Source organism: Salvia splendens, chromosome 22 (genome assembly GCF_004379255.2).
Source record: "Salvia splendens isolate huo1 chromosome 22, SspV2, whole genome shotgun sequence".
In the NCBI taxonomy this organism is placed as follows: Eukaryota; Viridiplantae; Streptophyta; class Magnoliopsida; order Lamiales; family Lamiaceae; genus Salvia; species Salvia splendens.
The window spans coordinates 22,557,102-22,571,592 of record NC_056053.1 but is presented as its reverse complement, the minus strand read 5'-3'; the positions used below and the strand labels follow the sequence as shown (position 1 = coordinate 22,571,592).

At 35.0% G+C, this 14,491-nt stretch overlaps 1 protein-coding gene across 3 annotated transcripts in view; it reads left to right on the top strand.

Moving 5' to 3' along the window:
• The window catches only part of LOC121787730 (serine/threonine-protein kinase ATM-like), a 30,605-nt gene that overhangs the window by 4,986 nt on the left and 11,128 nt on the right, over window positions 1–14,491 (top strand). For 2 of the 3 annotated variants that reach the window (XR_006047529.1, XM_042186553.1), the window contains exons 14-46: window positions 462–503; window positions 635–705; window positions 982–1,030; window positions 1,750–1,821; window positions 2,239–2,385; window positions 2,481–2,570; window positions 2,671–2,858; window positions 3,230–3,836; window positions 3,912–3,983; window positions 4,064–4,228; window positions 5,180–5,305; window positions 5,483–5,610; window positions 6,524–6,680; window positions 7,324–7,370; window positions 7,450–7,513; window positions 7,611–7,685; window positions 7,777–7,896; window positions 8,187–8,372; window positions 8,498–8,619; window positions 8,703–8,772; window positions 8,922–9,049; window positions 9,274–9,415; window positions 9,485–9,625; window positions 9,721–9,819; window positions 9,944–9,990; window positions 10,540–10,732; window positions 10,835–11,053; window positions 11,522–11,593; window positions 11,767–11,836; window positions 12,080–12,197; window positions 12,302–12,425; window positions 13,391–13,531; window positions 14,202–14,312. Coding sequence is in view for 2 of the 3 variants with exons in the window: in XM_042186553.1 (XP_042042487.1) it covers window positions 462–503; window positions 635–705; window positions 982–1,030; window positions 1,750–1,821; window positions 2,239–2,385; window positions 2,481–2,570; window positions 2,671–2,858; window positions 3,230–3,836; window positions 3,912–3,983; window positions 4,064–4,228; window positions 5,180–5,305; window positions 5,483–5,610; window positions 6,524–6,680; window positions 7,324–7,370; window positions 7,450–7,513; window positions 7,611–7,685; window positions 7,777–7,896; window positions 8,187–8,372; window positions 8,498–8,619; window positions 8,703–8,772; window positions 8,922–9,049; window positions 9,274–9,415; window positions 9,485–9,625; window positions 9,721–9,819; window positions 9,944–9,990; window positions 10,540–10,732; window positions 10,835–11,053; window positions 11,522–11,593; window positions 11,767–11,836; window positions 12,080–12,197; window positions 12,302–12,425; window positions 13,391–13,531; window positions 14,202–14,312 (4,203 nt within the window). In the remaining variant the exon portion in view is untranslated. Of the gene's footprint in view, window positions 1–461; window positions 504–634; window positions 706–981; window positions 1,031–1,749; window positions 1,822–2,238; window positions 2,386–2,480; window positions 2,571–2,670; window positions 2,859–3,229; window positions 3,837–3,911; window positions 3,984–4,063; window positions 4,229–5,179; window positions 5,306–5,482; window positions 5,611–6,523; window positions 6,681–7,323; window positions 7,371–7,449; window positions 7,514–7,610; window positions 7,686–7,776; window positions 7,897–8,186; window positions 8,373–8,497; window positions 8,620–8,702; window positions 8,773–8,921; window positions 9,050–9,273; window positions 9,416–9,484; window positions 9,626–9,720; window positions 9,820–9,943; window positions 9,991–10,539; window positions 10,733–10,834; window positions 11,054–11,521; window positions 11,594–11,766; window positions 11,837–12,079; window positions 12,198–12,301; window positions 12,426–13,390; window positions 13,532–14,201; window positions 14,313–14,491 lie in introns of those variants that run through there. The other variant, XM_042186554.1, reaches the window with a different exon arrangement.

Here is a 14,491-nt window from a genome sequence, read left to right as displayed (position 1 = left end):
CTGGACATGTAAATTTGAGTAATGTGCTTAGTTTGATTGCTTTGCTTATTTTTGGCAATATCACCTGGATGTCTTTGACTCTTTCCAGTGACTACTCTTTCTTTCTTAATGATTTACTTCTAAAGTTGGTGAGGAAAATATAATGAACTGCCTCCTGTAAACCAGAAACTTATTTCATCCTCATGTTTGACATGTATATCCTAGACACTAGTCAACGTAAAATCTCTTTATTTCTTTAGATTTCCCATATGTCTTTCTTTGTTGACTCCAACATCTAGTTAGCAATGCTGAAAGTTGCATAATGACAACATTGAGAGTCCACTTCCTCTACATATTAATCACCTGTCAGTTGTCAATTTAATTTATTAGGCCAAGATTGGTCTTTGTGGCCATGGTGATTCTTTTTTATGCAAGATTGGTCTTTGACGGCCTTGGTGATTCTTTTTGCACGTAATATGCAGGTTGATGCTGCTTTGATGCTCCTTTGCAACATTATGTTGAGTGTAAGACCTCGATGACTGATTCTTCGAGTACTTTTTACCTGGATCATAGTACTTTTTTGTGCTATTGATGGTTTATAGTCTAATCTCTTAATTTCATTCTCAACAGCCATGTTTTCTTTTCCGTTTAACAGGATACAAAAGATTCATATATTGTTACTCCGGAGATATGGGACCTTCGTTTCTTTAAACGCTCACCTTCCGTGTGAGTTATTAACCTTTAAGAGTTGGCATATTTATCTTGCATCTCATCATATTTGTTGTTTCACATGGTGCTAATTGTTGAAGGTGGAAGATTGTTTGTTGATTCTGCAAACTTTCATCTCTTAAGTTGTTAATGATTTTCTTAATATTAATTGTTTATATGTATAGCTCGTATATATTAATAAGCCAATTTGCATGCATTAGAATGTCTGACAGATATCCTGATTCATCCCTTGAACTAAATATTATTTCTGGATCTAATTTTGATATGTATCAGGTCTGTTTTATTATTCATCTCATGCTACTTCTCCAGCAAAGGTATTCAAGTAAGATTCTCTGGCCTGTCCTATTTGTTTTTTTAATATATGTCCCTTAAAATATGTTTTCATTCTTGCTCATATTACGTTCCATCTGTTTTATATAAAAGACAAAGCAGTATGCATTGTATGAGCTGAAAAACTTTGTTTAAGCTCAGAATTTTATGACTTTGTATTGTAATTACTACCTCCGTCCACGAAAAATAAAGTCCTATTTGTGGACGGCACAGGTTTTAATGAGATATTGGTAAAGTAAGAGAGAGGGGAGAAAAAGTAGATAAAGTAGGAGAGGGAAAGAGAAAAATTAGGTAAAGTATGATAGAGAGAAAATGTTGATAGTTAAGTAGGTATAAGTTGTAAATAAATGGGAATGTAAGGGTAATAATTTGAGAGAGTTTCCTTTTTTGAAATGAGACTATTTTTCTTGGACACCCCAAAATGGCAAGGTGGGACTATTTTTCGTAGACGGAGGGTGTATATTATTGTGGAGCTAATAATTTGCGAGAATGGATTTGATTAGGATTCAACTATAACAAAGTTCAGCTATCACACTATTAAAAGTAAATGTAAATTGAAAATATTTTCATGCTAGGTGAGTATGGAGTAGTTGCTGTCTGTTGTCACCCTTTGAGCCACATGACAGTAATGATGTTAGAGTTTACAATGATGGTGTTATAGACTGGGAGACTTAATTAAATAACTTTAAAATTCTTTCTCATTCTCTGTAGGGTGATACTCGGGATGCTCTTTTTCTCAGACAAAACATGTTACGAACAGTTTTGGCTTCTTTCAACTTAAGGGTAATCTCTTCTTGGATGTTCCAATATTATTTAATCAATGTATATACTTCTTGAAGATGCATAGATAATCCTTCCTCATACAGTTTCAATACATTTTTGTTCATTTTCCAAGTCTACATCTGGTATTTGTTAATATTACTTGATGCAAACATTTATATCATATTATCATTGGTATGGTATCAAGTTAAACTATAGTTGATGTTAACGGTTGATGCTTAATCAATTATCTGATATATATAATTATCTCAAACTAGTTTTTCTTTTAATTTACAATAATTGTGAAAAATTCAATGACCAATTTTAAATAAATGGTATCATATTTCCTATTTTCCTCAAGTTTTTGAGTCAGTGGGTGTGCATTGGGTGAAGGACGTGGGATATTCATTCATAACTTTATGTTGATGTACTATTACATAGGAATGCACATCATTGAACGAGCGGTTGGTAGTTTTAATACCAGCTGCTTTGTATGCCCTTAGTGTTGGTTCTGCTCCTCCAATAAATGAGGCTCGAGGATATTCACAGCTACTCTATGTGTCCGAGGTTATGGAGGAACGGGCTAAGGTATGTACTTACATTTTGTTCTTGAATACTAAACTAATATATATCTGTGCCATTATGGCTGCAAGTGCTGAGAGATGATTGTACTTCGGTGGTAGGATGAGGAACATTCGCTCGAAAATTTGCATGGATTTTTTGACTGCTCAGTGGATGTCCTTGCAAGGATCGATAATGATTCTGGTCAAAGGGTTCTGTATCTATTTTCTCTTTTATTTTTATTCTTCTTTCTTAAATAATCTGTGGCATTTTTTTTTGTTTTTTGCTGATGATTTACTTTGATAATTTTAGGTCAGTCTTTCAGAGAATTGGCAAAATATGCATTTACCCCGAGAATTAAGAGATCAGCTGCTTCCTGAGATGGAAAATTATATTATAGAATGTATGATGGATAAAGAAATTGAAAATATGCAACTGTTTGAACTCTTCAGTGCATGTGCTCTACTGTCAAATTTCATGTATTGCTCTTATGCAACAAGGTAGCTTTTCCACTTCAATTGTTCTATGTGTTCGACATGTTGAGCAATAATTTGGTTATGAATCCTCGACCTCTGCTCAAGTGCATTAAATTATTCTCTATATGCATTCATCCAATACTATTGTGATCAACATACCAGTTTTTTTATTCTCAATATGTCGCTGAAGAACTGTTTGGATACCTGCTGAATCTTTATTCCCTGTCCCCTTGTGATCAACATACCACTGGACACACTTAGTAAAAACATAATTCTTCGATTGGGCTTTGTATTTTTTTCCTTCCGTTCTTTATGTTAGATCTCATAACTCTTCTGTGACTGATATATATGACACATTCTGATCTTCATGTTTTTTATATAATAAACATATACAGGACCAGAGAGGCGGTCTCCCCTTTATTTTACAAATTGGGTGAAGTTGTAGTGGAATTGCTGGATCAATCCATTTTAGTGGTTGATAAAACCTTCAATGATATTATATCTGGTTGTTTAGGCGCCGACTCCTTTTTTGATCACACACAGATAACAGTGACTTCACTTGGAAGCTTTATCTGCTCACCTCTGCTTAGCATATGTCAGGAGAAAGGTGAAATTAGTACGGAATTATATCCTAGAATCATTCAGTCTTCTGAGGAATTTTTGAAAGCCCTGGCAAAACTGTATGATGCATGTTCGGGGTGCAGAAGGAACCCTAGTGGGAAAAAAACCCTTACTGACTTAACGGAGACTACATCCCTTCATGATCTCGTGCCTTCAAATAAAAGCAAAAGCTTGATTTTAGACATGGAATTGGATATGAATAGTGGATCTGGTGACATACATAGTTTAACTGTTGACGGTGATGAGACTTCTGCAGTCTCCACTTCATCAGCAAATCAGAAAATGGACCTTCTACTAATCATTTTGAAATTTTTCTCAATTTTACCATTAGTGACATGGGAAATCTTGTTTTTCCTTAAGGAGAAAGAGACGGATCCAAAGGTAACTTATCCCAATTCTCCCTGTCGTCTATATTTTCAATTATTACTCACCATCTGATCTTTGGTGATGGAGCAGGTTTCTGAAAAGTTTCTATTCATTCTCTGTGAGCATCCTCACTGGTCTTCCTCCAGACAGCTGTCAGATTTGGTAAGCTGCTTATATCAGCTATTCATTAAATAATTATGATTTGATTGATTATTTCTGAAATAAATTTTTTCCCTCTGCAGGTCAAGTCTATGGCAGACACTATACAAATGTGGGAGAATTATAAGCTCCACTATTCACATATCCTAGGTGGCATTTGTAGTTTGGTGAGAAGCCTTCTAGTTACAGATGGATCTGGGAAACATAAGAATATCACTCATACTTCACGGGAGAACATGTCTGAAGAGGTATATCACTTATGCCTTGTTGAGCTGGTGCCTTTTGCATTCGCAATGCTTCAAGTTCCTCCAGAATCAGGATTTATATTCAGTTAATTGTTTCTTGGGAAAAGTAAACTTAGAGATCTTAGTACAAACAGAGCAAATGTGATCCTTCTTTAGTCTTTATGTAGGGTCTCTAGCCTTTACCTAGAATGATGCTGTAGTCAGGTGTTCTCCTATTTGACTATGTCGACATTGATTCACCTACTGTGAAGACTATGAAGAGATATAGCCAAAGGGTAGATAGGGAGTGGGAATTGATAGGAAGTGTATGATGCGGCAATATCACACCGTTGGTCAATTTGGATGAGGCCATATCTAGTAGTATATTCCTTGTGGATTGATTATTATTTTACAAGCACCATTTTTCTAAATTATGCTGACTAATAGCTTTGATTTGGGTGAAAGGTGAAAAGAATAGAAAACCTTTGTAGTACTTTCCTGACAAACTATCAAGTTATGTCATGAAATGGTATATTGATGCTAGGGTGTTGGCATGAGTATTAGTTGGACACGATCATCTTCTCTCTGAACTTGGTAGCATTTATTAACGCTCTACAAGAACAAAAATTAGTGACTAGTGGGAATTTTTTAAACTGCACAAATTTAAAGGAGTTCTCTTAATAGCTATCTAATTTATTATCTGTACACTGGATTGATCATTTGCACCTTCATTTGTTTCAAATTGATGTTTGTAACTTTCTAGCTCTTTCCACCAAAAGGTCATTCTATACTTCTTTCTTGACCGATGGAGTACAGTAGTTTGATGCCATGGTTGGTGTATCTGCATTTTCTCCTTGTATAGCAATGAACTAGTTGCCTTGAACGTAATAGTTATTTAATTTTGCTTTCTTATCCATCAACATTTCCTGGATATATAACTACTATTCTTTAATTTAGTTTGTTTGGTCTACTCAGTGCTTGATTTCTCTTGGAGATTTGGTGCATAGAATCTCAGCTGATGGTTTTGCCGATTGGAATGACCGAACTAAGCTTATTGGCTGCATATGCGATTTTGTATCATTCAGACCTCAAATTGCTCAGGTAATCAATGATTTCTAGTTGAGGACACTGCAAGTATCACACAATAAACTCAATTCATTAGCTTTCTCTTTTATTCATTTATTGCTCAATACTCATATGGTCTAATATTCTCTTTTATTCATTTATTGCTCAATACTCGTATGGTCTAAAATTTTCGTACATCATGTTTGGAACCAGTCAATGATTGAGAAGCTGTTTATGCTGCTCCGCGATCCTGATTATCGTGTTAGATTTTTCTTAGCACGTCGGATCAGTGTCCTTTTTGAGACATGGGATGGCCATGATGAGCTCTTCCAAGATGTATGGTAGGTTGATCAAAAATATTCTACTGCACAATCTCAGTCTTTTTATAAAAAATTTAATTTTTTTAAAGTTTCTAGAGAAAAGTAAAGGATTATGTTATCGTTGAAGTTTTCACTTATGTCCCAGATGGCATTTATCTTTACTTACTGCCTTCAATTGAATACAAACTTGCTAGGGAGAGAGATGGGGGTGGGGGGAGAGGGAAAAGTAGAGTGATAATATATTTAATCCGTCGGTAAAATAAATTTGATGTTGATACCAATCATAGATCCCTTAAGAAGAATAGGCTGTGATGCGTACTTCTAGTTTAAGGGCAGTGTACGGAAGGACATAACAAGCACCATAACATTAAGTTCTATGGTGCACAGGGTATGTATTTTCAAAGTTTGATGATGATAATTTCATTTTGGTTTCAGTCAGTGTATGTTCACAAGTGAACCACTAGAATTTATATGATCACTAAATTGCAAGAGTCGTATCATGCCTAATAATGAGAAACTCTAGTTCCACGGAAAGGTAATAAGTGGTACTCCCTCCGTCCCATAAAAGATGTCACACTTGTGGGACGGCACGTGATTTTAGGAGGTTTTGTTTTGTGTGTTAGATGGAAAAAGAAAATATAATATTTGTATTATTGTGAGAGAACTTTTTCTAAAAATGGAAATGTGACATCTTTAGTGTGACAAACTAAAAAGGAAACTGAGACATCTTTTATGGACGGAGGGAGTACCAAATAAAGGCATAATATGAATTATTATTGTGTAAAGCCTCTAGTCAAGAGAGTGGACTGCCTTCAGTTGCGTAAATATTGTCTTGTTGAGTTTGTAGAATTTCCTCTTCCTTTTGTGCTGATTTTTTTATCATTTCTTTATTTTATCATTTTATAATTCTTGAAGTCAATATATCTTATTTCAGTTCAAATTTTGGTGTGAAATTGGTCATGGCGTCAAATGGAAGAGTTGTAACAGCAGATAAAGTTTTACCTGCTGGTCCTCAGCCTGCTCCAATGATGGAAACTACTATAATAACTCTTATGCACCTTGGACTTCACAGTGAAAAAATGGAGCTAGAGGTACTTTTTGTCCTCTTCCCTCCGTCATTCACCTATTGTTTTATTATCTGATCGACAGGTTTGAACATTGGACCCACTAAGATGGAGTGGCATAGGCATCTAATTTTGTACAGTTTTATGTAGTCTCAATTTAGGTGGTAGTTTGGTTATGCTCAAAGACCAAAACAACATCTATATATTGTCTTCCTAAATTTTTGGAAATTTAATTCTGTTGATCAAATAAGTCATTCCAGTTCCAGTAAGTAGACCTGATCGCTGGTTGGTCGTTACTTCGTTTATTTTATTTAGCATGACAATTATGGACAACTGAGAGTCTGAGACCATCCATAGGTGAACCTTCAAAAACATTATCAAAATGTATCCACTGTATAATTGGGGCCTGCTTGATTTATATGGATTATTTTTGCTTTTACAAGTCAACTTTTGATGTAGTATGAAGAAAGTTTTATCCTATTAGGCTCTTTTCCATATGAGGATAACTAAAGTCTGCTTGTTTGAATTGGTTTAGTCATCTCAGGCATGCTTTAAAAAATTTGTTGCTCCACTAAATGGTTTATATTGTTCTATCTTTTATTGTTACCATGGCTTCCCTAGCAGAGAGAAATAGGTTGACTTGATCACACCTAAGTTCTTTCACATGCAGGCTATTTTCATGATGTGTGTTGTTGCTGCCATTGAACCCTGTCAAAGGTAAATAACTAGTATAAACAGCCAATAGCATATGCAAACAACCCCTGCCTTCGTTTCTGATAACTTGATCCTTATTCAGGGAATTAGTGTCTGCCTTGCTGGATAGTTTATCAATGGAACTACATTATAAAAGCAGGGCAAAGGTGATGTGTACATTCCTATTATATAATTTATGATGCAAAGCAGAAAGCATCTAGCATTTCATCTTCATATAGTTTCAAATTCTAATATTGATTCCAGTACATGGAAGAGCTTATTGGATCAATCATTTTCTGTTGGGTTACTTGTGGTGTCAGCTTACCTGCACTTGTTGAGGTAATATCCCATGCATAAGCCACTTGAACTTAACATTTATGCTTTAGAGTTTAGAACAGTCTACTACTTCTGATATTAATTGATTCCACAGACGAGAGATCTTTATGTCTTGAACATGGAGCCCATGAACTTCATGCAATACTGTTGCCAGTGGCTCGTTCCTGCCTTGATCCTGAAAGAGGAGACTTCTAACATAAAATGGGCTGCTAAGGTAGAAATTCCATTTCTCTGTTGCCCTTCCCAGTTTCCCTAGAAATGCTTTTAGCTTGCATGATTGACTATATTTGCAATAGTTTATTAAGTAAGATTACCTTGACTTAATATTGGTTAGCAATTATTTGTTCTTGGTCTAATGAAATTAGAATTGAGAAAGCAGGTTTCTAGTGTTGATATGCTTGGTATATTTATAATATTCTTATTTTGCTTTTTGTGTATTTTTTATCTCACGACTATTTTGGAAATTTGGAATATATAAATTTATTAACAATTTCTACTTACCAGGTTGCTTGCCAGCCTTCTGCCGATTTGGTTAAGCAACACTTCGTGCACATCTTTGCAATCTGTATGGCTTCGCACTGCAGCAAGAAAGCTGGATCAGGTAATGGTTATAGGGTGCTGGGAACTTATATCCTACAGATTGCTGAATTATCCGAGCATGAAAGAGATGAACTAATTAAGAAGCGTATGGTAAGACTCCACGACTTAGTGTCAATATCATTAGTTTAGTAGACAACACAATCACAGTGCTTTTACTTGAAACTTGGATTTCTTCTCTAAAAAATATTAAGGGTTCTCATTGTCATTGTGCATAGGTTTCTATCGTGAATCAGACTTTTTCTTTGGCTTCCAGTGTATCAGACCCTCCACTTCCTTTCTTCTCGAAAGACACAATTGCATATGCTGTTCAAACTGTTGTTGATGGATTCTTGGATAGGTGTAGTACCCTTTTTTTTGTTCTTCAAGTTATTTTTTATGTATACTTTGCATTTCTTAGTTTGCTTACTGTACTTTTTGCAGTGAGGATCAGTCTAGAAGTCACAACCTTGCTGACAAGATCAACATATTCAGACCGGGCAGAGTTTTTACGGTGATTTACCCATTTTTATGTCACACCCAAGCAAATTTTGACATACACTGTTTATTGTTTAGATGGTCATCATCACAATTGTGCAGTTCATTATTGATATTGATCAATGCTGTTCAATTTCTTTATTATTTTTCATCATTTTTGTGCAGTTTATTGTTGATATGCATTATAAAGTTACTACTGCAGCTCATCACCGCCATAAATGTAACCATTTGGCTGGCATTGAAGTGCTTGTCAATTTGCTTGGGTTCAGAGCTGCTATTCCTAGTACTTTCAAGTGAGTCTTAGTTTTACACCTTTGTGCGTAACTAGGTAATTAAAGTATAGTGGTGCTAATCTTCTTTTCAAGAAAAAAAACTGATGCATTTCATCCTCATTATCCCCACTCTGTTCTCTGTCGATGCTGGCCTTGGATTTTAATTGAAAAATGATTATTGAGGAATATGACCGTATGATTTTGCTCTAAGGCTAGTCTAACGTCTTCCTTATTCTGATGAGTAGTTACCTTCTCAATTTGACTGGTCAATTCATTGGTTTCCATTATTTAATGGATCAATGTTGCCGCATTGTCTCCTCGTTACTGAAGATATCAAGAGATTACCCAGCAGGCCAGACTACAAGAGTTCTGGGTGAACAACTTCAGGTAAGATCACACCTTTATGTTTTCGATTTGCATGCAATCATTGATACTCATGGAGTTGCTTTACTCCAGTTTCTGGTGTCTAAGTTGGTTGCATGCTGTGTACCCTGTGAATCTAATGACAAGATCTCCACAACTGCTTCTTCTCAACTGGTATCACTGCTGCATCAGCTTACTATCAGTTGTGATTCATCTCTGCATGAATACATTAAGGTATTTATATCTTTGCTGCAATTACTTTTGTCTTTGGTACAGTTGAAGAAAGTGTGTCTAACTGTTGACAATCATTTGTGGACTTGTTACTCCAGGAGCTAGAGCCTTTCCCTGAACTTGATACATTTGGTGATATACGAAGGTTCCATCAGAACTTATGCGAAGCCTACTCACCAAGAGTTCACCTACTAAATGTAAGCAAATGTTATTATCCTCATATTTGCTTGATTCTTTGGTTTATGGCTGTGTAGTATTAGTATACTAGTATGTGTTCTTCCTTTACCCTCTCTAACTCTTCTAATCTTGTAATTTTTTTAGCTTGTGAAGAGATCCCGCTATGTACCACCTAGAATACTTCTTTGCAGGTATTTGCCTCCTTTTGCTTTCATTTACACTTGAACATGTCTTTCCCCGGTATCTTGTAAAACAGTGGGTATCAAGCTGTGAAAAATTTGTGTACCTATCAGATTTGGGCTTTCAAATAAATTATGAAATGATTAATGAATGAGATTTAGTTTAGTAGTGTAGAACAGTTAAATATAGATATATGTGGAGAAGTATATAGACATAGTAGAGAAGAGGGGTGGGTGTATTTCATTACTCAACATAGGCCACACATATATAGTAAAAGAGATTAAGCTAGACTAGTCACACAACCGATGTGGGATACTCATATTCTATAAAAAAAATAGAATTGCAACGTGCAGAAAATCTGTCCACCTATTGGACTTGGGAAGAAGTTTTATGGAAAGATTATTTATTTGGAATTGTTGTCAGCGACTCTTTTTAGGGTTAGATTTTTCTCATATCTATATGTATGCTCATTTAAAGGAGGGCTGAGCTTCCGTGCAACTGTTTCTCTTTGGTAATTAGAATTATATGAAATTTTATTTGTTGACGGTTATTTCTTTCAGTCTGAAAGCATTGTATAAGAATATCTCTTCAAAAGGAAAGCATCTACGGAAGGAGCTTGATGACGATTTTCTCAAAGATGAATATTGGCAATCAGACAGTGAAATTGTTCACGCTTTCTGGAATCTTGTACCAATATGCAGCTTTGATAACACAATTGATCTTGGAGCCATGGTGTCTGACTTCATATCTAGGGTATCACTGTATCTTTGTGTTGTTATTTAATACCTCTAAGATATTCTCTACGTGCATTACAAACTGACTGAACTTTTCTTTTTGAATGTAACTGTATTCTAGGTTGGTATTGGTGATCCCCATCGTGTAGTTTTCCATCTTCCTGGGGAATCTCATACTCTTGTATCTGGAACAGTTAATTTGGTTGGTACCAAGGAGTCAAATATCCACATGGATACAAGAATATCCAATGAGAATCTTCTTATACTTATGAAACTTTTAAAGAAGTACCTAATGGATGATTCTGTTGAGATAATTGACCTGGCTTCACAAGCTTTACAGGTTAGTTTATTGATGTACCATCTGCTTCTACCTGTTTTGAGGTATTACGCTTGTCCCGGTTTTGCTTCTGATGGTTTGTGTAAATTGGCCCAATATTGGAGTTTTTGCTTTTGATGATTTGTGTAAATTGGCCAAATATTAAATTGTCATTTACCTTATCAGATGAAAACCTCATGTTTTAGAGACTTAGTGGCCTAAATGGACTGTTTTAGTTACTTGAATTAACTTTTTTGACAATGCTAGGACTGATGCCAAGTATTTGGTGTCGGATCCGTTGTGCAGCTATATTGCTATTGGATTTGGGCCCCACCAACGTGGTGTCTTATGTAATCTTTTCTAGTGAATGTCTCTAGTTACCTAACAATCTGAAGAGTTATTATAAATAGTAAACTAAAGTGTGAGGCATGTAATTTTCGTTTGGACTTACCCTGGATGTAGATCTTAAATTATCAATATGCACTTGTGCAGGGTATTCTTTCGACTGAAAGGGGTCAACAATCTTTGATACAGTTGGATTCCTATGAGAGGTCTCTTGTCGAGGTTAGATTCTACTTCAATTATATCTCACTTATCATTTTCTTGAATTATTTTCAGTAATAATATGGGAAACTGTACTGCTAATATGGGTCACATGACTATTGACACTTCAGTTTGAAACACTCCTTAATGTCTGGGCTCTTTAATTTTCTTTTTAATTGTTGCGTAATTTGCAGGTCCACTCAAAAGGTGTCAATTTGAAGCTAGTGCAAAGTTTGATTGCTGGTCTACAGCATAAATTTAACGGTAAACTGTTAGTTAAAGTTTTTTCTGCTGTATTTGATGTTCTACTGTATGATAGTAGTAGTAAAATATATTTAAGTGAGCATATGGGTGGTCTATATGTACAAATGAGTAGCATCTTGTTGGTAGTGCTATTTTCAGGTTATCTCTTTAATTTATTTTATTTCAGTGCATTCTCTACAATCAATATTCCTTTATATGCCCATTCATCGATTCACAATTGACTTCTTTTAGAATTTGTCTCAGATAAATCTATTTCCATAGAAGACTCAACCATGTGGACTACAACTGACAAAACATTTGAGGGATGGATTTGTCCACTTGTCTATGCTCTGATAAGTTACTGTGATGACCTTATTCTTAGGTTGTCCAACTTCCTTGAGAAGGATCTCAGCTTTAACCTACTTGTTTCTAAGCTGACTTTTGTTGAGTGATTTACTTGGTTGCTGATTTTCATGTATATTTCAGATTATGCCAAGATATTGTGCTGATGAAGTCTGAAGTTTCAGAACTTCTTTTCTCAACTATCATTGTTAATATAGCTGGCAGAAAGGATTCAGAAGTGGATCTCTGTAAAATAATCTCATTCAAGGTTATTGTTTCTTGCCGTTCACATAATCATTTGATTGTTTGGATCATTTGTTTCATGACTTGATGCATGAGAAAATTACATTTGGTATAAATCATATATGATTGCTTTCCTGCATGAATCATTTACTGAAACACATGAATTTTCCTGCTAACAAAACAGTTGTACGTTCCGACATTTGCAGAACTATTTCTCTGGCTTAAGGCATTCTTTTCTGTTTACTGCGTGAAAAGTTAGTTGAATGATAAGATGATGGTGTAGGATAAAGTAGATCAAATTTCATAGAGCTAATTCGTGGTTCATGGTTGCTTGCTGAGCCCTGAATGAGAGAAAAGCATGCCTCTTTCTTTTGCTTACATGACATCATTAGATAAGGCAGTTTTTCTTGGGAATGTTATGGATGACTTTGCCCTTTGAATTATTTAAAAAAAAACTATGTAGTTTATCAAGAGAAAAAGAAAGCAAAAAAGAAGAAAGAGAAAGAAGCTTTTAGGAATTTTGACATTGCTAGCACAAGTTTGAGAAATTGGGTTATAAAAGTTGGTTAAAAATGGGTTCTATATCCCTAGATCTCCTGAACTAGTTTTATGTTTTCACATCGATAGTTAATTTTGTTATGCAAAACTGTCTTTAGCTTGTTGCTTGCTTTCAGAATAGATAAAGATGTTCCTGCCACAACCCACCACTGAAATCTTTTATGTTTCTGTCCACTTTTTACTTCTACTTAATTCTTTGGGAGCTAGCAACCATTTCCTTTCAGCTAGTATTATGACCTCAAACTGGATCATTTGCAATAGTAATGCTGTTTGATTGGTATCCATATATGTTCCTAGTCTTAGAAAGTGTTGAAAACTATTAACCTGGAGAACAGGTGAAGTGGATATTTCTTCTCTAAATTTCTATTTCCATCTGATATATAACTTTTGATACTTATCATCAGGATTAAAAGTTTCCCTCATTATTTACAGGTACGAGAAAACATATTTATTGAGTCAAATGGATTGATGAAATCAATTCAAGTGTTCTTGAATGCTCTAAATGAGCTTCGACTATGTAACGCAATTGAAAAAACCAAGTCTTCATCACTTCCTAAGCCAAAATTTTCAAAGGTAGAAGCTTTCCCAAAGTTCCATTTATCCATTCATTGAATGTTTCCAGGAATGATTTACGTGATTCATGTTAACCATATTTGCATGTAATACCTACCTGACTGGGGCAACATCTATTTTGCATAGACCTAATCCATGCTTTTATAATTTTCCTATTTCATCCTCATGTGATTTGGCTACTATTAATGGTCGAATTGTTAAATAACTAGCAATGGGGGTTTTAGAAGTGTTTGATTTCATGAAATCGTGATTATATAAATAGTTATATACAACTTCGTAATTTATCAGATGAAGTTTTTAATTGTTATTCTGGCATATGGTGATTCTTTTCAATTTTTGTCCTCAATCATTAATAAATTGATTTGAGTACAGAGCATGATAATCCATTGTCTCTCTTATCTGACATGTTTACTAACAATCTTCCTACAAGTTCATCGTGATTATTAAGAAATATTCTCTGTAATGTAAGTATGATGGAGTTGTGAATTTGTCATTAGTTCCATTTCATTAGTTTTTTGGGTAAATTTCCTGGTCAAGATGCAGTTTTTCTCATCATAGGATTTTTCGGCGATTTCTATTTGTTTCTTTTCATGTATACTCTGGGCATTTAATCTTTCGGCTTCCTACATGGTTTCAAAGAATTGACGAACTTTAGCTTACTTTTTTTCAGAGTAATAAGTCTCCTAGCTCTGGGGTGAAATCACGATCTTCATCATTGAAAGTCAAGGATCCTGACACATCTTCCTCTGGATCAGTAGTCTCAACATCACTATGGGAAAAGGTTTGGGTTCAGCTTTGAAGTTTTGATACAGCACCATGTATGTAGTCTGTAAAAAGCATACTCATTCTTATTAACCAGATGGCTTCCCTCCCCCTTCTTCTTCTTCTTCTTCTTCTTCTTCTTCTTCTTCTCTCTTATATAATTGTCATGTAACTATGCTCGTCATGTGATTCTTATGA